We start from the raw sequence: 27,500 nt of genomic DNA, 5'->3' as shown, positions 1-27,500 counted from the left end.
AGAAGACGCCCATTCCAGGAAGGAAATCGAGATCGACGACATCAGCGTGATGCAGGTGTCCGGCCGATTGGAGACAAGCATCCTTGACACATATGCAGCAAAATATGCGGCTCCTGCACAGGACAATAATGGTACGACCGCTGAATCTCATATTTCACCTCATTGAAAGCAGAGCAGCGTCGACATTGGCAACGATGGACTGCCTTAAGCAAGCAAGAAAGCGTGCGTGCGTGTGTGTGTGTGCGTGTGTGTGTATTTACCTAGTTGTATTTACCTAGTTGTATTTTGCGGGAAGGGGAGCTATGCTCGTGTTGTCCCGCCTTTGTATCTTGCAGTGTCTAGTTTGTTTTTAAACTCATGAATGGTTTTTGCGCATACTATTTCATTGTCCAGTTTGTTCCAAGTGTCCAAAACTCTATGAGGAAAACTGTTTTTCTTCAGTTCTCTTCTATAGCTATGTTTTTTTATTTTCTTTCCATGTCCTCTTGTGTTTCTTTTGTCCCAGTTAAGTAAGTTCTCACTATCGAGTACCTCTGTGCCTTTCATGATTCTGTAGATGGTCAATAGGTCACCTCTCTCTCTTCTTTGCTCCAGTGTCGGTAACTCCAGTTTAGCCAATCTCTCTTCGTATGATAGGTTTGCAAGTGCAGGTGCCATTTTTGTAGCTGCTCTTTGGATTCTTTCTATTTTCTTTATATTCTTTTTGGTACTGGGGGACCACAATGTCGCTGCATACTCTAATCTAGGCCTTATCAATGTAACCAATATTTTTTTCATCATGTCTTCGTCCAAGTATGTAAACGCCACTTTTATTGATCTTAGCAAATTGTAAGTCTCCCCGACAATTTTGTTAATCTGTATATCATAGGACAGGTCGTTCGTGATAATTACTCCCAAATCTTTTTCGGATCCTACTTTCTTTACTTCTTTGGTTCCAATTGTATATTTTCCTGATATTCTGTTTTTGCTTTTTCCAAACTCCATTATGCTACACTTCTTAGTATTAAAGTCCACTTCCCATTTCTGACTCCAGTTCCATACCCTATTTAGGTCTTCTTGCAGTGCTTCACAGTCCTCATCAGTTTCTATTTTCCTTAGCAGTTTGGCGTCATCGGCAAAGAAGCTCATGTAGCAGTTCACGTCCTCATCCATGTCATTCATATAGATAGCAAACATTATTGGTGCCAGCACAGATCCTTGCGGTACTCCACTGATCACCTCTTTCCAGTCTGAATATTTTTCTCTGAGCACTACTCTCATCTTTCTACCAGTCAGAAAGTCCTCTATCCATTTTAGTAGGTTTCCCTGTATTCCTCCTATGTGTTCCAGTTTTTTTAGTAGTTTTCTGTGTGGTACTTTGTCAAAGGCTTTTTGCAAGTCTAGGAATGCACAATCAGCCCATCCATTTCTTTCTTGCACTATGTCTATTAGTCTTGAGTAAAAGCATATTAAGTTTGTGGAGCATGATCTTCCTTGTCTGAATCCGAATTGTCTTGGGTTTAATATGTCATTGTCTTCCAGATGTTTTACCCATCTATTCTTGATTATTTTCTCACAAATTTTGGCAATGGTGCTTGTTAGTGATACTGGCCTATAGTTGGTGGGTTCTTCTTTGTTTCCTCCTTTGTGTATTGGTACAATGTTAGCGTTTTTCCAGTCCTCGGGTATCTTTCCTTCTTTGAGTGAGCTGTTTATTAAGATGTGTATTTTGTCTGTTAGTTCTTCTTTGCACTCCTTTAGAATCCAATTTGCAATACCGTCCGGGCCATGTGATTTTCTGACATCCAGCCTTGATAAATGTTCTGATATTTCCTTTAGTGATGCTGTAAACTCATTCATGAGGGGAGATTTCTTGTTTTCGTCTATGTCACAATTCGGTATTTTCTCTCTGGTGAAAACAGATTTAAAGTGATTGTTCATGACTTCGGCCATCTCTAAATCTTCTGTGTATTCTATGTTTCCTTGGCATAGTTTCACCAATTCCTGTTTGTTTTTAAGTTTACCATTCACATACCGATAGAATAGTTTGGGTTGCTCTTTGCATTTGTCTATAATATCCTTCTCATGGTTCCTTTTCTCCTCTCTTCTCACATTAACATACTCATTTCTATAGTTAACATAAATTTGCCATTTGCTTTGTTTTTTGTCTTTTCTCCACTTTTTCCAAGCTTTGTCCCTTCTGTCTTTTGCCTCACTGCATCTTTTGTTGAACCAACATTTAATGTACTCTCTCTCTCGCTTTTGTCTTGGTACATGCCTGTTTACCCCTTCATTGTAGTTTTCCATCAATATATTCCATTTCTCTTCCACTGCTGTTTCTTCCCTGTAAAATATTTCCCAGTTTGCATTCCGGAAGAATGTCTTTAGTTTTGTAAAGTCTGTTTTGTTGTACCTCAGTCTTCCTTTCCTATGCTTTTCGTTCCTCTCTATGTCTATTTCTTCCTTTAGTATAGTTTCGATGAGTACATGGTCACTCTTTCCAATTGGTGTCTCATACTGGACTTTATGCACTATTTCAGGCTCTGTTGTAAATATTAGATCTAGTTTCGATGGCTCTTCATTATTTCTGTACCTTGTGTTTTCATGGACCCATTGGGTCATTGTGTACTCCATGGTCATATCTAGCAGTACATTGCCCCACGAGTCATCTCCTCCTTGCACTGTCATGCTGTCCCAACAAATTTCTTTGCAATTGAAGTCCCCCATAACTACCAGATTACCCTTACCCATTAGTATCTCATTGAGTGATTTTCTTGTGTCATCTAGCATTTTTTTATGTTCAATTTCTTTCCAAGCGCTTGTTTTTGGAGGCACATAAGTCACCACAAACTTTCTACTCTTCATATTCTTGCCTTCGACTTTTATCATGATCAATTCAGCATTACCTTTGCCCTCTGCAATTTTTGTCACCTTTAGGTCTTTCTTGGCCAAGAACATGATTCCCCCTCCCTGTTTCTTGTCCCTGTTTTTTATCCAGTAGTTGTATAAACCTTGTCCGATAACAGTGGATGGTATTTCACCTCTTAGTTTAGTCTCTACAATTCCCATTATGTCTGGTTTTGCTTCTAACAGATAATCATTGAGTTCGTTCAGTCCCGAAATTAGTCCGTCAATGTTGGTATAGGCCACTTTTAATTTTCTTCCTTCTCCCTGGTTTCTTCTTCCCTTGTTTTGTTCGTTTTGAAGCGCCATTGTCTTAATCTCAAGTCTATTACTCTCCACTGGAATTCTTTGCATTCTGTCTCCGATCTTTTCAAGTTTTTTTCCTTTGCTTCTTCTCTTAGCGCCCTTTCTTTTTCTAATTCCTCAGTACTCATTTCTCTTTTTATCCATATCTTATTGTATTTTTCACTCTTTGCCAAGTTACCTACTTTTTCAAATATGTCTTCTACTACCACTTGTGACCTTAGTTTTATCTTTAGAGGTCGATTCCTATCCTTAGTATAGCGACCAATTCTGTAAGTCTCTTCTAAGTCTGTGCCTGAATCACTATCTCCCCCCTGAATTTCATTAAGGATTTCTACTGCTGTCTCTTTTTCTTCTTTTTCTCTCATGTACCTCGCCAATCCTTGTTTTTCTTTAAGCCCATAAACCACAATACATTTCTTCCTATCTACTGTGTCCCTGACCCAGTTTGCTTTTTCGTTAATCACTTGAATGATTGTGTCTTTTGCATTATCTTGCATTTGCTGCTTGACTATTTCTTTGAAAGCAATTTCTTTATTTTCAATATTTTCTTTCCACTTCTTAATTTCCTGGATACTGTCCCCACCTAAGTTTTCTTCGATCTTTTGTGTCAATTCTTGGAATTTGTTGTTCACTTCTTGCTTTAGATTTTCGCTATTATTATCATTAGTTTTCTTCTTTTCATTTTCATTCTTCAGTTCATTTATGTCTCTTTTCATTTCTTTAATTTCGTTTGTAAGATCCAAGTTAGCTTTTTTCAGGTCAGAAATTTCGTGGTTAGTCTTAGATAAACAATCAATTAAACCAATGACCTCTTTTCTTAAGTCCATGATTTCATTTTCCCACCGAGTCCTATTTTTGCTCATCTCTCTCTCTATCTCTAATAATCTACTTAAGTTCTTTCTTTCGTACTTACCAAACCCTAAGAAGTCATTGTCGTAACACGTGGCGCTTTGTTTATTGTTTACATCGCGGTTCAGTGGATTGCCTCCAGATGGCTCTGATTCGCAACTGGCTTTCGAGCCGTTTTCATTCATTTTTGCTAATTTCGAGTTAACACAATTAACTAGCACTGCATAGATACCATTTCGGGCACTCACGTTCACTCCCCACCCCTACAGTACAAACCAGGTTTTCCTTTTTCGTTGTAAATCCTCTCCTTCTTGGTCGCGCGACGACGAGCGACGACGAGCGGTGTTGCTTCGATGTGTTCTCCTGTGTGTGTGCGTGCGTGTGTGTGTGTGTGTGTGTGTGTGTGTGTGTGTGTGTGTGTATGTGTGTGTGTATGTGTTCGTAGATAATTATTATTATTATTATTATTATTATTATTATTATTATTATTATTATTATTATTATTATTATTATTATTATTATTATTATTATTATTATTATTATTATTATTATCATTATTATTATTATTGTTATTATTATTATTATTATTATTATTATTATTATCATTATTATTACTATTATTATTATTATTATTATTATTACTATTATTATTATTATTACTTATTATTATTATTTATATTATTATAATTTTTATTCATCTATTTATATATCATTATTATATTTTTTCGCATCCGGCCTAGTTATGGACCAAAAGGTCTCCTGTCGGCATGCTCCGCCTTTATAATCCTTTGTACTCAGTCCAGCTTGAGCCTAAAGACAGGAATTCTCCCTCAGATTCCTCGTCGACGTCATGATGAAACAGACCGACGGACGAAACGAAGACACTCCCGAGAACTCCATCCGCATCACTCCACAAGAACCCGATCCATCGTCTTCGTGTTACTGCTGACGTAACACTCCCTTTAACACTCCCCTTAACACTCTCCTTCGTGTTAATTCTTGACCTCTTTTTTTTTTCTCTCTCTCTCTCCAGTTGGTGTCTTCTGAAACTCCCAAAACTCCTCTTTGTGTTGACGTCAACTCCCACTCCCAATTCCGTAACTCCTAACAGTCCCCCCCCTTTCCTATCCTCCTCACTCTTCCTATACATAAACATCATGAGTGACGTCACTGCCTATGCGTGTTCTCTTCCTATTACTACCAAGCAACCGCACAGAAAACAAGAAGACGAAATTCAAGTCATGTGTTTTGCTGGGAGCGAAGTGAATAAAAGTCTAGTGTCAACTATAATAAGAAAAATATATAAGAATGGATTTGTAAACTGACCATTCTTCATGAGGTCGTCTTGAACAAGACTGTTCTGCTTTCCTGAACACCATACACCCACACCCACCCACACCCACCCACACACACACACACACACACACACACACACACACACACACACACACACACACACACACACATATATATATATATATATATATATGCAATAAAAACACTAGGAACGTGTGTTTTATAAATGCAAGGTAACCACTTAAGAAAATAAACGGAGCAGAGCGCTTTCGTATATTACATCTTCAGTGTAAATTACACTGAGGATGTAATACACGAAAGCGCTTTGCTACGTTTGTTTATTTTCTTAAGTGGTTACCTTGCATATATAAATATATATATATATATATATATATATATATATATATATATATATATATATATATATATAATATGTATATATAGACGGTCTGTGCGACTGTACAGAAGGAAATAGACACTTTTCTATGGCTACTTTCTCACACGTAGAATGTATAGACACACATAAATACATACATAATAAAAGGATACATACGTACATCTACATACATGTGTGCATACATATATGCATATACATCAATGCATGCAAACACAGGAGGCCGCTACACTGCCATATTACTTGAAACCTGGAGAAATTTCGTCTGTGTGCAATCGCCAGTTTGATGTATTCTAACCTTGAAACGCCTAAATAAATTCTTCTGACGACAAGCCGAATAATGAGCTGGCCAACCGTCCCTATCTCATCACCTCCCCTTTTTTACACTATTACTATATCTTATCTTTTGGATTTGATTGGTTTTCTTCGATTAGTGTTTTTCCTGGACGAGGAAATTCTTCTTTTGATTTTTACTTGCTCCAGCTTTTGTACTCTTACTAGGCTTTGTTTTCTCTATTCCATTCTCGGGGACAACACAATAAACTATAGACTCTTTCACCAAGGAAAACAAAACAAAACAACATCTGCTGAAGTTACTTTTGTACTGTTGCTCTTGTCTTATCTGTGTCAATTTGCACTGATTAACTTACAAAAACTATTGACGTTCGTGAAGTGAATGTCCACGGAATTAGTGCCTTTCATCAGGGTGTGCGATTGTAAATTTATCTCTGAATTGTTTCCAAAGGATCAACAGGACAATGATTCACAAGGCCTCAGAATGGGGAAACGAAACGGTGCTTGCCATCTTCTCTTCATTTTTTTTTTTTTTTACGAATTATGAAATCCTTACCTAGAACATGTTGTTTTGTGTATATAAGATACATAGACTCTTGTAGACGTTGAGGATACACGACGTCACAGTCCAGGCGAAACGAATTCAAATTTCTTACTCGTCGAGTGAGGAATTACTCAAGACATGTTGCCATATGTAGTGGACACTTCTGAGGTCAAATCATGGAGAATAATATCGTGAATTTTAAGGTTTGGTAAATTTAGACAATTTTAGGTTAAGATTTTATAGTATTGATACATCAGTTTTATGCTTTTGCTCCCTCTTAAGTTTGTATAAATAATTCTTATTTGTCGAAACGCTCTGGATCGGGAGTTGAAAGTGAAACTTCCTCTTTGGAACAATCATGATTCTAATTTTGTTTATTTTATCAACTCTCGTGTCAGTGTTTTCTTGGAATCCACAACTTTCTTCCCCATTCCGGAAATTGTCGTACTACACAGCTTGAGTGCATTATTCTATATTGAACGAAATTCCATTACGAAATGTCAACATGATTGATATTCAAGCAAGAGTTGGTGACGTCATTTCTCATTCAAATCCGCGTCTGTTTATGGCGACTGACCTGTAAGCTGATGGACAAAAAAAAACAAAAAAAAAACTTGTAAATCCTTTCATTTAGCTCTTTCTTCCTATAGCCTTTTTTCTTCTTCTTCTTAATTAAGCTGTTTGTATGCTTCACACAATGCCTTTTTAGGAACTTGAAATGAAAAAAAGAAAGTTTGACTGTGGCTTTGCTAACCTATCTTATAAAAATGGACCAAAAATTGTTAAACGTGTTTCTGATTTTCTTAATTCTACAGAAGACTTCTTCCACAGAAATAGAAACTAATAAAAAATCAAACGGTTAACCAAACTTGTTTAAATTTCCTCCAAAACCACTGTAGCGCACTGGTATCGACTTCATTTCCAATGGCTACTTGTACCTGCGACCTACACGTAGGGCTTAGGTATTCGGCTACAGATAATCGTCTCCTGGTGGGTGCTGGTCATCATCACCTGACATTACATCAGCTAGTGTCATAACAAAAAGAACAACGAGAACACGGACAGAAGAACAAATGGGTTTAATAGTAGCATGAGCAGTGAAGGCGCCAGGGGGGGGGCTTGGGGGGGCTTCAGCCCCCCAAAAAAGTGGCCAGCCCCCCCATTATCCCCCCCAACTGAAATGAGCAAATTGAAAATATAAAACACTCATTGAAATAATTTTATTAAGTGGAATTTTTAATTGCCAGGGCTAAAGATTTGTCAGCCATCAGTGCTAGCCCAACCATTAACCCCCTCCCCTTCTGAAATGAGGATAATATATGTGTATTATCATATTACTATTAGCCCCCCAAAAAATTTGCTCAGACCCCTTAGCCTTCCCAACTAAAAATTCCTGGCGCCGCCGCTGAGCATGAGGAATAGGAGGAAGAAGAGAAGGAGGAGGAGGAGGAGGAAGATGGAGAAGGATAGACCAAGGTGTCCATGGTCCCTCACGGTCTCCCACCAAATATCCTCCTCCTCCACCCCATATATGTTCCCTTAATGCCTGTTTGCTGCCAGTATTATGCAATCTGTGAATATTATGTAAATTTATACATGAAGTATCCTAGCATTGTGTGGGTGTTATCTGTTCTATTGCATAATCTGTGTTGATGTGATCTGAGCTGGTATGTCAAGAATGTGAGCAATACAATAGAAGCAATTTTGTTTTATTTGTCTAAAACACAATTTTTTTTTTCTGTATACCTCTCGATGAAACAAACGCGCTGGAAGCTAGCCTTGGTACTTGTTCATCCGATTCTTAAAACTTCAAACTGCAAATTGTCACGTGTGGATATGCTGTGTCTTGCGACACTGCCTCTGACCCAGGGCAGTGGACAAAGTGCAGGGATGACCCGTCACCCAGGAGGTGCTAAGATAAGAGGGAGGGTGGGTGGGGGTGGAGTGTATTTAGGGATGGAATGGATGGGAATGGTTTTATTCCTTTTTCATTTTAGCCACCTCCCTTGTGAGGGGGAAAAAGCCTTGGCATATGTATTACAAAGGATGCGAAAAAAAATCATAATAATAATAAATTAATAAATAAAAAATATAATAATGTAAATAACAAATAAGATACATAAATATATGCATAGGTATAGTTAAATAATAAACAAACAGGTAAATAGTAAATAACAATAAATTGACATATAACTAATAATAAATGAAAATCAAACAGACAAATGATGTGTATGTATGTATGTTATCGTTTCTACGGGAAGTTTACCATTCAACTTGACAATAGTCACCGCAGAGGCAGTTGCACGGCCTCGTTTATCTGCGGCTGACCACTTATCAGTGTCCATGATAACAAGCCTGCGAGAGGCCTGGCCTTCCCGTGGGAGGGAAGGTAGTGCCTGTGTATCGGCTGAACCAGACAGCACGTCGTGGGGACGCTGAGAACGAGAACGACCAGAATCCTTCCCCCTCCTCCTCTTCTTCTCCAGTTCTTCGCGAGTTCGGTGATCTTCTGAAAGATAGGTCTGCGCGGAATTCCACGATTCCTCCTGAGATCGGTGGGATTGGTGATTGTCTTTTAGTATAAGCACTCGAGGTGTTTTGTGACTACTGAAGAAGGCCTATATACCTCTACAGGGGAGGTCAGACACCTGTAACAGAGGCACTCGACTTCTGCAGAAGAAGATTTACCCTTCTACAGAAGAGACATCCTTGGGGCTCCTTCCACAGGGACAACGGCGACGGACTTCCGCAGGTAGTACATCTAACTCCTGCAGAAGAATCCGCAATGGCCTCAGGCTCCAGACCCATCATGAAGGTCACTGAGGAGATGGAAGAGAGTTCGCAGGGGTTGAGCAGAAGCGCAGACAGCTCGCGTTATTACACCCCAGACGAGGATTCCCCCTCGGAGGATCTCCCGAAGGAGACCAAGAGTCATCGTTCCCAAAGGGCACCTAACTTGCTCATGATGGACGAGGACACCCTGGAGGAGCTCCTGAAGGAGAACCAAAGCGAAAAGGAGGTTCACGTGTATCCTGACGGAAGTGTAGACGAAGTGGATCTCTTGGGAACCATGTCGTGTTCCCCTGGGACCAGGATTCCAAAGAACGACGTGGACGTGGTGTTTCCCGTCCAGGGTGTCGAGGACAGCCTCCAAGAAGGAGAGGACGCACCTGACGGGGGAAGAATAGATGGAGGACGAATTGTCTCTGGAGTCGTCATCTTGTCAGCCTCGGAACCGACGCACATATGTTCTCTGGGTGAGACTCCACGTTTTATTGTATTCTATTTATTCAATTTTATTCTATTTTATCTAATTCTATCTTCGAATGATTTATTTATCTGTCTATTCATTTGCTCATCGTTCTATTCTATTTTGTTGTCTTTTTCAAAATACTCGTAGTTTTTATTTATCTGTTTATCATTATATTCGTTCACTTATTTACTTATCAATTATTCGTTTATTCATATATTGTCTTTAGTGACGGAAACAAGACCAGTGAAGCTAAGACTTACTTGAGTCTTGTGGAGTATTATATATTTTATTTTGGATGTCGCCAGGCAATTTCTCTCAGCTGAGGGAGAAATTCTGGGAATCAAGGGCGTAAATCATGGCAAGGCTGATGGAAACAATGAAGCCAAAGGTACCAAAAGGCCTGAGGACAGAAACTGTGAGAACCAGAATTATTGGTAATATTTCCCATTTGTGGACAAGCTACGTACCACTATTGCGCTGTGGCGGGGACTCGGATCTAACCCTGCATGATGTACTGTTGACATGCTGATGGCGCAATCGAGAGCATGCTGGCCTCGCACTCGCTTAAGTGTGGGTTCGAATCCCGCACTCATCTCCAGTTCATAGTAGTGGCTGTTTGCTACCTGCCCCAACAGTCCCCAAAGCGCATAACAGGACAAAGTTGACGACCTCGGCCGCAGTTACGAGCCTCCTGGCGTAGGTTCCTCACCTTCATCTACTGACTAGTCAATATACTTTTACATGCAAAAACTCCCTTATAAAGAGTGTTTACTATTTTAAACAAAATCGCATCAACACGACCAAAAAATATTGGCGGATTAAAAGTGGGACACCCGCGACATTGCGTCGATGTGGCGCGTTCGGCTTCCACCTCGACTCGTAAGTAAAATCCCTCAAGTTTAATCCATGACGGCCCCGGTGACTGACGCAGGTGACAATTCTATCCAGCTCCTCCGAAAGAGGGAACCCGGTTTTCATAATTGTTAATATTCGTTGGAACGACTTTATTTTATAATTTTAATTTTTAAACATGCAGGTCCGCTATCACATGAATAATACTCGATAAATATACAAATGCTCTGTAAAGCGTATGCAAATATAACTATATACAAATCCATTTAGTAATATAATAGTGATGCTCGTATGAGATGTAATGTTTACAATATACGGTAATGATGGGAATTGGTATATACAATGATATAATGCAGATTAACGATATTATGTACAATAAAGCTATGTACACTTAGGGGAAACTGCAGCAGTTGTGGCGTGTTGCCACAAGGGCACGGGGTGACCATAGGGCACCCGTAACGAGACCTCCTTTTACAAGCAGAACCTACCGAGGCGACTCGGCTCCTGGCGAAGGCGAGGCCGGAGAATCAGCGTTGGAGCAGCGTCGGGACGAGATTATCTCCCGGCGAGGAGACGGCCGTGACTTCTGAGCGCTTCTGGATCCTCGGCGTCTTCGCCATCCTCAGCTGTATGACGGTAAGTGGGCAACCTCATTGGCCGTGTGAGGGGGGAAAAGAATCCGGCGTTGAGTTCCTATAGTATCAGGGATCGCTATGTCGGATAGACAACAAAACGATATATATGTAAAAAGATAGATTTGGTAACTAACTTATCAACTAAGTCGGTAAAAAATTATAAATAGATAAATGGATATGTTTGTGATATATAAACAAACAAATAAAAATATTGAAAGAAGAGAAGAAAACGGAATGTGCATGGAATGTCACACGTACACACACACACACACACACGCACGCACACACACACACACACACACACACACACACACACACACACACACACACACACACACACACACACACACACACACACACCATTACACTATATATATATATATATATATATATATATATATATACGTATATATATGTATATATATATATATATATATATATATATATACATACATATATGCATACATATACCAAGGCCTTTTCCCCCCTTACCAGGGGGGTAGCCAAAAAGGAAAAGGCACAAAAACATTCCCACCCATTTCATCTCCGAAAACACTCCACACCCCTCCACCCTCCCTCCCATCTTAGCACCTCCTAGATGACGGGTCATCCCTGCACCCTGTCCACTGCCCTGGGTCAGAAGTAGTGTCACAAGACACAGCACATCCACAGCAAGGCCGCTTCATTAGATCGGCGACCCCCCTCTCCGTCCCCCCATATGAAGGAGAGGACGGGGAGAAATCCCTTCGGGCTGCGTCAAAAAAATTTTGCTCACACACACTACCTCACCCCCATTCCCCCATCCAATCCACCTCATGCATCACAACATTTTCCATATACAACCATTCTCCATTCACCCCTGTCTTCTGTCCTCTCCCGTCCTTCCTCAACAGACATTCCCCTCTTCCCCAAAGCCCCCTTCACCCCATCCATCCATCTCATCCTAGGACGTCCCCTCATGTTCACTCCCTCCACATCTGCCTTCCATACCTCCTTTACTAGTCTTTCTTCACTCATTCTTTCCATGTGTCCAAACTATCCTAATACTCTTTCATCCACCCTATCTCCCAACTCCCTTTCCACCCCTGTTCTCCTCCTCACTTCCTCATTTCTCACTCTATCTAGCCTAGTAACCCCCATCATACCTCTCAGACACTTCATCTCAAACACATTCAAGTTCTTTCCCTCTTCCTCTCTCATGTTCCATGTTTCTGCTCCATACAGTGCTGTTGGCACAATCACTCCTTCATACAGTCTCCTCTTCGCATCCATTCCCAGATTCCTATTCCTCATTACACTTTTTAAACCACCAAGGCATTTACTCGTTTCTCTCAATCTACATTCTACCTCCACCTTCACTCCACCCTTTCCTGCCACATTTGCACCCAAGTATCTAAAACTATCCACTTCCTCCAGTTGCTCTCCCTCAATGCTCACTTCCAGATTACTGCCACTTTCACCCCTTGTACATCTCATCACCTTACTTTTACCCACATTTATCTTCAGCTTTCTTCTATCACACACTCTCCCAAAATCTGTCACCAGCTTCCTCAATCCCTCCTCCGATCCTGCCACAAGCGCAGTGTCGTCAGCAAACAACAGCTGGCTTCTCCATTTTCCCTAACCATCTCCAATCCCTGACCCACTACCCTTGCATTCACCTCTCGCACCACCCCATCCATGTATAAGTTGAACAGCCAGGGTGACATAACGCATCCCTGACGAAGTCCCACCTTTACCTCAAACCACTCACTCTCTCCATTTCTAATCCTGACACAAGCTCTACTACTCTCATAAAAACTCTTGACAGCTCCCAGAAGCTTTCCTCCTATCCCGTATATCCGCATAACCTCCCACAGTGCCTTTCTGTCTACCCTGTTGTAAGCCTTTTCCAGATCCATAAAGGCCCAGAAAACATCCTTCCCCTTACCTATAGCTTTCTCACATATCTGTCTGACCACAAAAATGTGATCTACACAACCTCTACCTGTCCTAAATCCACACTGTTCCTCACCAATTACTCCCTCTGTTCCTCTGCTAATTCTCTCAATCAAGATCCTCCCATAAGCCATCCCAACTACACTTAACAAGCTAATCCCTCTGAAACAACTACATTCACACTTGTCCCCTTTTCCCTTGTAAAGTGGAACTATACACGCATTCCTCCAGTCCTCTGGCACTCTACCTTCTCTCCAGCAAACATTAAATAACCTCACCAACCAGTCCACCATCACTATACCTCCTTTTTTAAGACATTCTGCATGGCATCCATCCAGACCAGGTGCCTTACCTGCTTTCATCATCTTAACTGCTGCCTTCACTTCATCCTTCCTTATTTCTCCTCCATTTTCCTCACTCATCACTCTCATTTTCTTACCATTTCCCACTGCAGCTATCTTTCCCTCCCTATCCTCCTTCACATTAAGCAACTCCCTAAAATATTCTGCCCATCTTCCCCTTACTGCCTTCTCCTCCATTATCATCTCTCCATCTGCACCTTTTACCCTTTCTTCTCTATTTGATTCGCCTCCTCTTCCTCTCTTAATTTCTTTCCAAAACATCTTTTTAATACTTTCAAAATTTTCTGTCATACTCTTACCCCATTTTACATCTGCTCTCCTCTTTGCCTCCTTTACCTTTTTCTTTACTTCTCTTTTCTTTTCCCTGTACGTCTCATATGACTCCCTCGTCCTATTTTGTAACCAATCTGTGAAAGCTCGCTTCTTCTCTTCTACAACCTTCTTCATTTCCTCATCCCACCATTCACTACCCTTCCTTCTATTTCCTCCTGACCTTCTTGTTCCACACACCATCCTTGCACACTTTGTGACTCCCTCCTTGAATCATCCCCATTCCTCCTCCACACCTACCTCCACTCTATCCTTTACTCCCTCCCACTCCTCCTTCAGCTTCCTCTTGTACTCCTTCTCCTTTTCCTCTTCGTTTAGAGAATTCACTCTAAGCACCTCCCTACCTTTTGTCCCTTTCCTCTTCCTCCATCTGTCCTCTACTCTCAACTTACCTTCCACCAAAAAATTATCTGATATTCCCCCACCCTCTCCCCTTAGCACATGTACATCCCTAACTCTTCCTATCATAATCCTATTTACCACTATATAGTCCATTAAAGCTCTATCTACCACCTTTCCCTCCACCACCCTCTCCCATGTGTATTTATGCTTGACTTTTTTCCGAAACACTGTATTTGCTATCATCAGCTCTCTTGCTAGACACATTTCCACCATCAACTCTCCACTACGATTCTTTCCTGGAACTCCACATTTCCCAACCACTCCATCAATTGGCTCCTTTCCTACCCTAGCATTAAGGTCTTCCAGTACTATTACATTTACACTTCTCCCTAAGCCCTCTATGCACTCATTTAAATATATCCAAAAGGCCTCCCTTTCTTCTCTACTCTTTTCTCTGCCAGGCCCATATGCACATACAAAAACCCACATCTCCTTTCCCAGTTTCACCTTCATCCACATTATCCTTGAGGAAACCTCCTTCCACTCCACTACACGTTTACCTATCTCTTCACTTACTAGTATAGCCACCCCTTCCCTTCCTCGCCCTCTCTTCACTCCTGATAACCTCCCACTTACACTCCCAAACTTACAATCGCCCTTCCCTTTCAGCTTAGATTCACTCAAAGCCAACACATCCATCTTTCTTCTCACAAACATACTACCTATCTCTTCCCTTTTACTCTCATCTGTACCACATCCACGCACATTAAAAGACCCAAACCTTAGGGTGCTGGACCGAGGCCCTCCAACCCCTCTTATGCCTCTGCCTTTTTTTCTAGGAATGTGCCCTGTAGGGCTACAAGGAGAGGGATGCCTAGTCTCTCTCTCTCACACACACACACACACACACACACACACACACACACACACACACACACACACACACACACACACACACACACACACACACACACACACACACACACACACACACACACACACACATATATATATATATATATATCATATATATATATATATATATATATATATATATATATATATAAATTGTGTGTGTGTGTGTGTATATACATATATATATATAAATATGTGTATTTATATATATATATATATATATATATATATATATATATATGTCATATTTGTGTCTGTGCGAGTGTGTGTGTGTGTGTGTGTGTGTGTGTGTGTGTGTGTGTGTGTGTGTGTGTGTGTGTGTGTGTGTGTGTGTGTGTGTGTGTGTGTGTGTGTGTGTGTGTGTGTGTGTGTGTGTGTGTGTGTGTGTGTGTGTGTGTGTGTGTGTGTACATGTGTGTGTGTGTGTACATGTGTGTGTGTGTGTGTGTGTGTGTGTGTGTGTGTGTGTGTGTGTGTGTGTGTGTGTGTGTGTGTGTGTGTGTGTGTGTGTGTGTGTGTGTGTGCGCGTGTGTTTGTGTATGCTGCATATCTTTTTTTCCCCCCACAGTCCTTCGAATGGAACACATGGGGCCCTATTTCGGAGACGGCCATCGCGATCTTCCCTGACTGGAGTCCTTCGACGATCGCCCTCTTCGCCAACTGGAACTACATCTGCGGGCCCTTGTTCATCGTGCCTGCCTGCTGGATCCCCCTGCGAGCAGGTCTCAAGGTCATCGTGGTCCTTTGCGGCTCCTGCCTCGCGCTGGCCATGACCGTCCGGTGCGCCGCTTTCCAGACGTCTCTCTTCACGCTGTGAGCACTTCCAGGTGCTGGAAGGACCTCTTCCAGTTGTTGTTGCTGTTGTTGCTGTTATGGTCACGGATTCATTCAACTGTTTATTCGTTTGTTCATTTCTATCCATTTTTTTTTTTTTCTTTTTTTTTGGTTATTCGTTTATATGTTTATCCATCTTTTATTCACTTATTTATTTATTCATTCAATTAATTTTTATCTATTTATTTATTCAATTAATATTTATATATTTGTTCATTCATTTATATATATATATATTTATTTATTCATTTGTTTATTTGTTTATTTATATATTCATTCATTTATTTATCTATTTTATTCTGTCGTATTTTTTCTATCGGATGGTGAGAACATTGATGTCTTAACTCGGCCTCAACTAATCCCAACTCAATACTTGACAACGCTTACCCTATTTCATCTTAACATAACGTAATCTAACCTCACTAAACTAATATATCCTAAAGTAACTTCACCAAAGTCAAAAATAAATCAATGAATAAATAAACAAATAGAATAGAATAGAAAATGAAGGCGGTAGCTTCGTGGTCATGTACTCACTTTCTCTCTCCCTTCCCCCTCTCCCACTCTCCCTCACCCTCTCCGGCTCTGGATTCTGTGCCATTTTAGCATGTGCCATGCGTCATCCTTCCTGACTGGCACGGCGTGTCTACTCGCAATTACTGTGCCACCAATGATAGCGGCCGTTTGGTTCCCACCACAAGAAAGAACTTCGGCCCTAGGTAAGTCAGACTGCCCACGTCGTCATCCGCGTATTGAAAGTGCGGCTGATTTCACTTGTAAGTACTACAGCGCCTGGCGACCTCTGCGAAACTATCAATCAGTCAATCAGTCAATCGATCGATCAGCCATCCTGAGTCCATTGCTTCTTTCTTGGTATTCCATGACTCATACGACTGCACCAACCTCTGCCACGTCACTCCTGCAAACTTCTCTATCTCGTCTCTCCAGCTTCTGTCTGGTCTCCCTCTTCCACGATTCCCATCTCGCGGCGTCCATCCAGTAACACACTTGCTCCATCGCTCATCAGTCATTCGCGCTAACTTACCTGCCCAATTCCACTTCCTCTCTTTTACCGCCTCCACAATATCTTTCACTCTAGTCTGCTCTCTCACCCAACTTGCTCTCTTTCGGTCTCTCAGCGTTACTCCCGCCATTGATCGCTCCATTCTGCTCTGTGCAGTCCTTAGTTTTTGTCTGCATAGCCTTCGTCAGTTTCCAAGTCTCACACCCGTAGATTAGTGCTGGCAGAATGCATTGGTAACTTTACCTTTCAAACATAAAGGTAGAGAGCCTCTTATTCTTTTATTATACTTTCCAAACATTTTCCAGCCAATTGTTATACGCCTTTTCATTTCATTATCATGATCTTTTACCAATTTCACCATCTGTCCTAAATGATTATACTCTTCAACTTCTTCAAGACTCTCACCATCAATTATAATCTCTTAACTTTGAACTTTCGTGTTGAACATTACTTTGGTTTTACATACATACATATACCAAGGCCTTTTCCCCCTTCCAAGGGAGGTAGCCAAAAAGGGAAAGGCATAAAAACACTCCCACCCATTTCATCCCTAAATACACTCCACACCCCTCCCACCCTTCCTCTCATCTGAGCACCTCCTGGATGACGGGTCATCCCTGCACCCTGCCCACCGCCCTGGGTCAGAAGCAGTGTCGCAAGACACAGTACATCCACAGCGAGGCCGCTTCATTTAATCGGCGACCCCCCCTCTCCGTCCCCCTTTGCATATAAGGAGAGGACGGGGAGAAATCCCTTCGGGCTGCGTCAAAATTTACTCACACATACTACCCCACCCCCCACTTCCCCGCCCATTCCTCCTCATGCAGTCACAACATCATCCATATACAACCATTCTCCACTCACCTCTGTCTTCCGTCCTCTCCCTTCCTTCCTCAACAGACATTCCCCTCTTCCCCAAAGCCCCCTTCACCCCATCCATCCACCTCATCCTAGGACGTCCCCTCATGTTCACTCCCTCCACATCTGCCTTCCATACCTCTTTTACTAGTCTTTCTTCACTCATTCTTTCCATGTGTCCAAACCATTCTAATATTCTTTCATCAACCCTATCTCCCAACTCCTTTTTCACCCCTGTTCTCCTCCTCACCTCCTCATTTCTCACTCTATCTAGCCTAGTAACCCCCACCATACTTCTCAGACACCTCATCTCAAACACATTCAAACTCCTTCTCTCTTCTTCTCTTATGTTCCACGTTTCTGCCCCATACAGTGCTGTTGGCACAATCACTCCTTCATACAGTCTCCTCTTCGCATCCATTCCCAAATGTCTATTCCTCATTACACTCTTTAATCCACCAAGGCATTTACTCGCTTCTCTCAATCTACATTCTACCTCCACCTTCACTCCACCTTTTCCTGCTACACTTGCACCCAAGTATCTAAAACTATCCACTTCCTCCAGTCGCTCTCCCTTAATGTTCACTTCCAGTCTACTGCCACTTTCACCCCTTGTACATCTCATCACCTTACTTTTACCCACATTTATCTTTAGCTTTCTTCTATCACATACTCTCCCAAACTCTGCCACCAGCTTCCTCAATCCCTCCTCTGACCCTGCCACAAGCGCAGTGTCGTCCGCAAACAACAGCTGGCTCACCTCCCACTTTTCTCCATTTTCTTTAACCATCTCCAATCCCTGACTCACTACCCTAGCATTCACCTCTCGCACCACCCCATCCATGTATAAGTTGAACAGCCAGGGCGACATAACGCATCCTTGACGAAGTCCCACCTTTACTTCAAACCACTCACTCTCTCCATTTCTAATCCTAACACATGCTCTACTACTCTCATAAAAACTCTTGACAGCTCCCAAAAGCTTTCCTCCTATCCCATAAATCTGCATAACCTCCCACAGTGCCTTTCTGTCTACCCTATCATAAGCCTTTTCCAGATCCATGAAAGCCAAAAAAACATCCTTCCCCTTTCCTATAGCTTTCTCACATATCTGTCTTACCACAAAGATCTGATCTACACAACCTCTACCCGTCCTAAATCCACACTGTTCCTCACCAATTACTCCCTCTGTTCCTCTCCTAATCCTCTCAATTAAGATCCTTCCCTACTACACTCAACAGGCTAATCCCTCTGAAATTACTACATTCACACTTGTCCCCTTTTCCCTTGTAAAGAGGAACTATACAGGCACTACTCCAGTCCTCCGGTACTCTACCCTCTCTCCAGCAAACATTAAATAACCTCACCAACCAGTCCACCATCACTGCACCTCCCTTTTTCAGACATTCTGCATGACATCCATCCAGACCAGGTGCCTTACCTGCTTTCATCATCTTTACAGCTGCCTTCACCTCATCCTTCCTTATTTCTCCTCCATTCTCCTCACTCATCACTCTCACTTTCTTCGCATTTCCCACTGCAGCTATCTTTCCTTCCCTATCCTCCTTCACATTCAGCAACTCCCTAAAATATTCTGCCCATCTTCCCCTCACTGCCATCTCTTCCATTATCAACTCTCCATCTGTACCTTTTACCTTTTCTTCCCTACTTGATTCGCCTCCTCTTCCTCTCTTAATTTCTTTCCAAAACATCTTTTTATTACTTTCAAAATTTTCTGTCATACTCCTACCCCATTTCACATCTGCTCTCCTCTTTGCCTCCTTTACCTTTTGCTTTACTTCTCTTTTCTTTTCTTTGTACGTCTCATATGACTCCCCTGTCCTCTTTTGTAACCAATCTGTGAATGCTCGCTTCTTCTCTTCTACAACCTTCTTTGTTTCCTCATCCCACCATTCACTACCCTTTCTTCTATTTCCCCCTGTCCTTCTTGTTCCACACACCATCCTTGCACACTTTAAGACTCCCTCCTTGAATCATCCCCATTCCTCCTCCACACCCATCTCTGCTCTATCCTTTACTCCCTCCCACTCCTCTTTCAGCTTCTTTTCGTACTCCTTCTCCTTTTCCTTTTCATTCAAGGAGTTCACTCTAAGAACCTCCCTACCTTTTGTCCCTTTCCTCTTTCTCCATCTATCCTCCACTCTCAGCTTACCTTCCACCAAAAAATGATCTGATATTCCCCCACCCTCTCCCCTTAGCACATGTACATCCTTAACTCTTCCTATCATAATCCTATTTACCACTACATAATCCATTAGCGCTCTATCTACCACCCTTCCCTCCACCACCCTCTCCCATGTGTACTTATGCTTGACTTTCTTCCGAAACACTGTATTTGCTATCATCAACTCTCTTTCTAGACACATTTCCACCATCAACTCTCCACTACGATTCTTTCCTGGAACTCCACACTTCCCAACCCCTCCATCGATTGGACCATTTCCCACCCTAGCATTAAGGTCTCCCAGTACTATTACATTGACATTTCTTCCTAAACCCTCTATGCACTCATTTAAATCTATCCAAAGGTTTTATTCTTGTTAATTCTTAAATCTACTCTGAGTCTTTCCTTGCTCAGACCACTCAGCATACTTGCAAGTCTTCTGCTCTTTCTGAAATAAGAATAATGTCATCCGCAAATCTTAGGTGGTTAAAATATTCACCATTAATCTTTAAACTCTCCCTTCCCAACTCAACCTTCTGGAAATATCTTCCAAGCGAGTTGTAATCAATTTGGGTGAAAATGTATCGCCTTGCCATACTCCTTTCTCGATCTTTATCTTTTCTCTATCTTTGTGTAGTCGAATAATTATTGTAATTTTTATTTACCTAGTATATCTACGATGATCGTAAGTCTGCCAGGTTATAAAATACTATGTCGTAAGCTTACGACCCAGAGATTCGACTCCTCGCAGTCACTGTAGTACTTAGTAGTGGAGCCAGCTGTATTGTGTGACTGTGTTGAATGGTCATTACGTTATATGACAACTTTACGATGTGACGGTGTTACAATGCTACAACGTTACGTCACAGTGTTACAGCTTATGATATCATAACGTTACGTTACGACTGGTAAGCAGTCTTGATATCTGTAATTTGTCACATAGTAACAACTAGTCTTTTGTTTGTCTCCGTTATGAAGATTTTCTAGAGAGCCAAAACATCGCAATAACCAATACAAACAATAAAAAAAAATATTTCCCCAAAAGTACTGATAACAAAGAGAATTTGTGGCATCGTCGGTAGCGTGCTGGTCTCGTATTTGCTTAGTTGTGGGTTCGAAACCCGCTCTTCTCTCCGATTCCCAGCAGCGACTGCTTGTTACCAACAGTCCAAGCGCACAAGGGCGCAGCTAAGCGACTCCTGACGTATGATCCTCACCCAACAAATAAAAAATAAAGAAATCCAATAACTAAAGATAAATGTGGGTAAAAGTAAGGTGATGAGATGTACAAGGGGATTAGAAGTGAGCATTAAGGGAGAGCGACTGGAGGAAGTGGATAGTTTTAGATACTTGGGTGCAAATGTGGCAGGGAAAGGTGGAGTGAAAGTGGAGGTAGAATGTAGATTGAGAGAAGCGAGTAAATGCCTTGGTGGATTAAAGAGTGTAATGAGGAATAGACATTTGGGAATGGATGCTAAGAGGAGACTGTATGAAGGAGTGATTGTGCCAACAGCACTGTATGGGGCAGAAACATGGAACATAAGAGAGGAAGAGAGAAGGAGTTTGAATGTGTTTGAGATGAGGTGTCTGAGAAGTATGATGGGGGTTACTAGGCTAGATAGAGTGAGAAATGAGGAGGTGAGGAGGAGAACAGGGGTGGAAAAGGAGCTGGGAGATAGGATTGATGAAAGAATATTAGGATGGTTTGGACACATGGAAAGAATGAGTGAAGAAAGACTAGTAAAAGAGGTGTGGAAGGCAGATGTGGAGGGAGTGAACATGAGGGGACGTCCTAGGATGAGGTGGATGGATGGGGTGAAGGGGGCTTTGGGGAAGAGGGGAATGTCTGTTGAGGAAGGACGGGAGAGGACAGAAGACAGGGGTGAATGGAGAATGGTTGTATATGGATGATGTTGTGATTGCATGAGGTGGAATGGGCGGGTGGATGGGGGGTGAGGTAGTATGTGTGAGCAAAATTTGACGAAGCCCGAAGGGATTTCTCCCCGTCCTCTCATTTGATGCAATGGGGGGACGGAGAGGGGGGGTCGCCGATTTAATGAAGCGGCCTTGCTGTGGATGTGCTGTGTCTTGCGACACTGCTTCTAACCCAGGGCAGTGGACAAGGTGCAGGGATGACCCGTCTTTCAGGAGGTGCTAAGATAAGAGGGAGGGTGGAGGGGTGTGGAGTGTATTCAGGGATGGAATGGGTGGGAATGATTTTATGCCTTTTTCTTTTTGGCTACCCCCCTTGTAGATGAGGAGCCTACCCCAAGAGTCGCTAAGTAACTGCGGCCGAAGCCGTCACCTTAGCCCTACGTGTAAGCGGGTAACAGCAGTCAACACCGGGAATCGAAGAGGAATGCGGGACTCGAACCCACATATAAGCGAATGCGAGACCAGCAGGCTTAACGACACAAGACTGACATCGAACGCTTTTCCCGCAGTTCAGCGGCTCCCGGTGTAAACTCCTCTCCCTCCTCTTCCATGTTCCCTCCTTCCAGCAATCTTCCATGGCTTCAACGAGATCGGCTGCGCCTTCAGCTACCTGGAACCTCTCTTCGTCAAGTCCCCTGGTCACCACCACAACGTCACAGACTCCGACATCGAAGTGATGGAGAACGATGTACACCGCCTCCTCTATATTGGTAAGAAGCTCCTCCCAGCTACAACCCTGAGTGTCTGGCATTCGGTCCCCGGACTGAAATCTTGATCTCTTTACCAACCGCAACTGTCTTGTACCTTTACACACATGGAGAGCTGACAACCGGCGACTGACCTATTTCCCTTCCCATACTCACACAACACAGACAGCAGTCAAATATTTCTTCCCAGAGAGATATGTGGGAGGTTCCGGGGATCGTTGCCAACCACTGTGGGGCTGCGAATATATTCCCCCCAGTGAAACTCGAGCCAACAACGGAATGACTGCTATAAAGCTTCAGGGACTTCAGTGGCGTCCCTATGGACCAGGGTCACGTGCCATTTTCTTTATGATTAGAGAATAATCTCCATTTAGAAAAAGTACTGGTTACTTTTGAAGTCTACTACTTCTTGCTGCCTTCTTTGGATTTGTGATTAAGCACTTTCACGATTGCTCTTCCTCTAAGCTATATTGTCCCCAACGATAGATGCGCTGGTTATCCTCTAATTTACACATACACCAAAGGAAGGACCGCTAGCGTAAGCATCATTTATGGGGATAAGGATGTAAGCATATATATATATCACAACAAAGATATGTCGTAGCACATATGTAAAATAATACTGATGACCCACTTTCGGAGAAGAATAAGCGAAGATATAGAGATCTGTATATTTCGATCACTTACTGTGATCCTCTTCGGCAGATATAAGTTACAAAGTACAGAACAATGTGTATTTATAGTAAAGAAGTGAGGTAGCATGAGGGGACGAGGCTCAGGTCAACACGCCCGGCACGCATGCTCGCATCTTGGTGGCTCAGGTCACATGACCGGCGTTGCATGGGCCTTGGTGATTTTTGTCCACCGTTAATGTTGATGGTAACATTTTATTTATGGCAAAAGAAGAAATACAGTCTGGTGACCATTGACCATGGGAAATATTATAATTTGGGAAATTATTTATTAAGGAGGATTCTACTATTTTTCTTCTGAAACTACATTTGGATTTATAAATTATTTCAGCATCGTCCCAATTTATTCGGTGGTTTTTATTGGCGACGTGCTGAAATACTGCGGAATTTTCCTGTCCGTATTTAACAGAGTTCTTGTGCTCCTTAACCCTGGTATTGAGATCTCGACCCGTCTGTCCCCAATATACATCATTGCAATCTAAACAAGGTAATTTATAAACTCCAGGAGTTGTATTACTCTTGGATCTGTGATGTATATTGACAACTTTACTGAACAAATTATTAGGATAATGGAAGATAAAATTTACCTTTTCCTTTGGTAACATGTGAGACAATTCATGGATTGATTTGTTAAAAGGCAATTTTATGCTTCTATTATCCCAATGATGATTCATGGCGGAATGGGAATCTGTTTTGTGAAAACTAATTTTGGCCTTGCTGAGAGCTTTTTGTAAAAACCACGGCGGGTATCCTAATTTTGTTAGTTGATTTTTCACTGAATTTAGTTCCAAATCTAAGTATTGGGAGCTACAAATTCTCAAAGCCCGTAAGAATAGGCCTGAAGCTACACTATATTTTATTTTGTCAGGATGGTGGCTAAAGAAATGTAGGTAGCTCCCTGTGTGGGTGGGCTTCCTATAAACTGTGAAGGACAGTGACTCCGCATTTCTTATTATTAAAATATCTAGAAAAGGTAATTTGTGATCTAATTCCCATTCCACCTTGAATTTAATATTGTTCGTTAGGTGATTGAGCTGGTTGTGAAATTCTTGGAATGATCCCCATTCATCATCCCAAACCGTAAAGATATCATCTACATATCTATGCCAAAACATGGCGGGTGGTTTAATTTTCGGTAATAGCACTGATTCAAAATATTCCATATATAAGTTGGCTAGAACTGGCGAGAGATTAGAGCCCATGGAACATCCGAATTTCTGTTTATAATAAAGATCTTTGAATGAAAAAACATTGGTGTTGACGCAAAGTTGTGTTAAATTTAATATTTTATCTAGTGGCAATGGTAGCTGGTTCTGGTATGGTTGTAATTTTACTTTCAAAAACTCTAAGACTACCGTTACATCAATTTGGGTGAATAGCGAAACTACATCTAGACTTAGTAATTTTCTACTACTAGGTAGGTTGTGACTTTTGATCTTTCTTATGAAGTCTTCTGAGTGTTTTATGTGAGACTCTGAGAAACAACCTACATACGGTGATAGTATTTGTGTGAGCCATTTTGAGGTCTTATGTGTACAAGAATTCCTATTTGATATGATGGGTCTGAGGGGAATGCCGTCTTTGTGCAATTTTGGAAGACCGTAAAAGTTGGGCAACTGGGGATTAATGACTTTCAGTTTTTGGAACGTGTCTTTGCCTAAGATTTTGATGGCATGTTTGTTAAATTCTGAAGCAGTGCTTTTTAGAGGATTTTTTGATAGTTGATAAATTGGGACTATGCTGAAATAATTTATAAATCCAAATGTAGTTTCAGAAGAAAAATAGTAGAATCCTCCTTAATAAATAATTTCCCAAATTATAATATTTCCCATGGTCAATGGTCACCAGACTGTATTTCTTCTTTTGCCATAAATAAAATGTTACCATCAACATTAACGGTGGACAAAAATCACCAAGGCCCATGCAACGCCGGTCATGTGACCTGAGCCACCAAGATGCGAGCATGCGTGCCGGGCGTGTTGACCTGAGCCTCGTCCCCTCATGCTACCTCACTTCTTTACTATAAATACACATTGTTCTGTACTTTGTAACTTATATCTGCCGAAGAGGATCACAGTAAGTGATCGAAATATACAGATCTCTATATCTTCGCTTATTCTTCTCCGAAAGTGGGTCATCAGTATTATATATATATATATATAAATATATGTATACATATGTGTACATGTATATATGTATATATATATATATATATGTATATATATTTGCATATATATGTATATATATATCCATATATATATATATGTATATGCATATAACAATGCAACTATATATAAAGGATTAAAAAGGATTAAAAGGAGAAGCATACAGGCAGGAGACCTTTTGGCCCATAGCTAAGTTGGATGCGAAAAAACACACAATAATGATAAACAAATAGATAAAGATTATTATAATATAAATGATAATAGATAAAAATAAATAAATAAATGCATAGGTATAGTTAAATAATAAACAAAAAGTAGATAGTAAATGATAATAAATTGACAGATAAATAATAATAATAAATGAAAATCAAGCAAATAATAATAAACAAACAAATAATAACAAACAAATAAACAGGTGATATAAAATAAATGGGAGACATTACAGCATCTTGCTTGGGTGCTTATCTCTAATGTAAATATAGAATTCTTTGGGATTCTCTTTGGACCTATCAGCGATATTCATTTCGTATTGTCGTTCTCGTTTTTTTATTATATTTGTTAAATCTATCTGTATTATTACATAACGTCGATAGTCATTAGGTGCACCCGAGCACTTGTATTTCTTATAAGCCTGTCTCTTTTTAGCAATACTTTTTTCATTTTCTTTGCCAAGCCATTTTGGGCGGGCCTGATTTGGGGGTGGGGGTGTCTGTCCTTAAACGAGATGTAACTATGAATCATCTTAGCAAGCGTACTTTGAAATATTTCCCACATCTGATATACAGTTCTTTCGCTTAATTTAGCCTCCTAATCTGTATATATATATATATATACATATATATATATATATATATATATATATATATATATATATATATATGTATATATATATATATGTTGAGACATTCTGATAAGTTGACGTAAGTGGAATAGGAAACACAGGAGTCTTAGTCTTGAGTTTATTCCTGACTAATTTCGCAGGTATGCTTTTTCAAAGGAATGGGTTTACAAACGGGCTGTGGGCATTATATACATGGGGTGGACCTCACTACCTCCTCGTGTTACCATAGTTGGTGACGAGTGTGAGCATTACGGCTAACGTAACAATGATGAAATTTTACAATTAAATATGGTGATAACACGAATAATGAAGAAATTGTTAATAGTAATTGTAACAATAATAATGATAACAACGATAATAAAAATGGAAATTTAAATATTTAAATAATAATAGTAACAATAATAACAATAATAATAATAATAATAACAATAGTAATAAAAGTAATAAAAGTAATAAAAGTAATAAAAGTAATAAAAGTAATAAAAGTAATAATAATAATGATAATGATAATGATAATGATGATAATAATGATAATAATGATAATAATGATAATAATGATAATAATGATAATAATGATAATAATGATAATAATGATAATAATGATAATAATGATAATAATGATAATAATGATAATAATAATAATAATAATAATAATAATAATAATAATAATAATTAATAATAATAATAATAATAATAATAATAATAATAATAATAATAATAATAATAATAATAATAATAATAATAATAATAATAATAATAATAATAATAATAATAAAAATAATAAAGATAATAATAATGATAATAGTAGTAATAATAATTATAATAGTAGTACATACATACATATACCAAGGCTTTTTCCCCCTTCCAAGGGAGGTAGCCAAAAGGGGAAAGGCATAAAAACACTCCCACCCATTTCATCCCTAAATACACTCCACACCCGTCCCACCCTTCCTCTCATCTGAGCACCATAATAGTAGTAATAATAATAATAATAATAATAATAATAAAAATAGTAATAATAATAATAGTAATAATAATAAAAATAGTAATAATAATAATAATAATAA

At 40.4% G+C, this 27,500-nt stretch overlaps 2 protein-coding genes across 10 annotated transcripts in view; both read left to right on the top strand.

Annotated features, from left to right (window-relative positions):
* Positions 1-5,478, top strand: part of LOC143040616 (ras-related protein Rab-7L1-like) — an 84,689-nt gene extending 79,211 nt beyond the window's left edge. For all 9 annotated transcript variants that reach the window (XM_076211770.1, XM_076211764.1, XM_076211769.1 and 6 more), the window contains one exon: positions 4,873-5,478. In XM_076211770.1, the coding sequence (XP_076067885.1) occupies positions 4,873-4,987 (115 nt within the window). In that variant the 3' untranslated portion in view covers positions 4,988-5,478. The remainder of the gene's footprint in view (positions 1-4,872) is intronic.
* A 3,464-nt stretch (positions 5,479-8,942) lies between these two features.
* Positions 8,943-27,500, top strand: part of LOC143040614 (solute carrier family 49 member 4 homolog) — a 26,986-nt gene continuing 8,428 nt past the window's right edge. The window contains exons 1-5 of the mRNA XM_076211758.1: positions 8,943-9,823; positions 11,153-11,307; positions 15,761-16,005; positions 16,633-16,745; positions 22,595-22,738. Coding sequence (XP_076067873.1) covers positions 9,352-9,823; positions 11,153-11,307; positions 15,761-16,005; positions 16,633-16,745; positions 22,595-22,738 — 1,129 coding nt within the window. The 5' untranslated portion in view covers positions 8,943-9,351. The remainder of the gene's footprint in view (positions 9,824-11,152; positions 11,308-15,760; positions 16,006-16,632; positions 16,746-22,594; positions 22,739-27,500) is intronic.

The sequence above is a fragment of the Oratosquilla oratoria genome, chromosome 29, assembly GCF_046742065.1.
Source record: "Oratosquilla oratoria isolate Oo_2021 chromosome 29, ASM4674206v1, whole genome shotgun sequence".
In the NCBI taxonomy this organism is placed as follows: domain Eukaryota; kingdom Metazoa; phylum Arthropoda; class Malacostraca; order Stomatopoda; family Squillidae; genus Oratosquilla; species Oratosquilla oratoria.
This window is presented reverse-complemented; position numbering and strand designations above follow the sequence as displayed.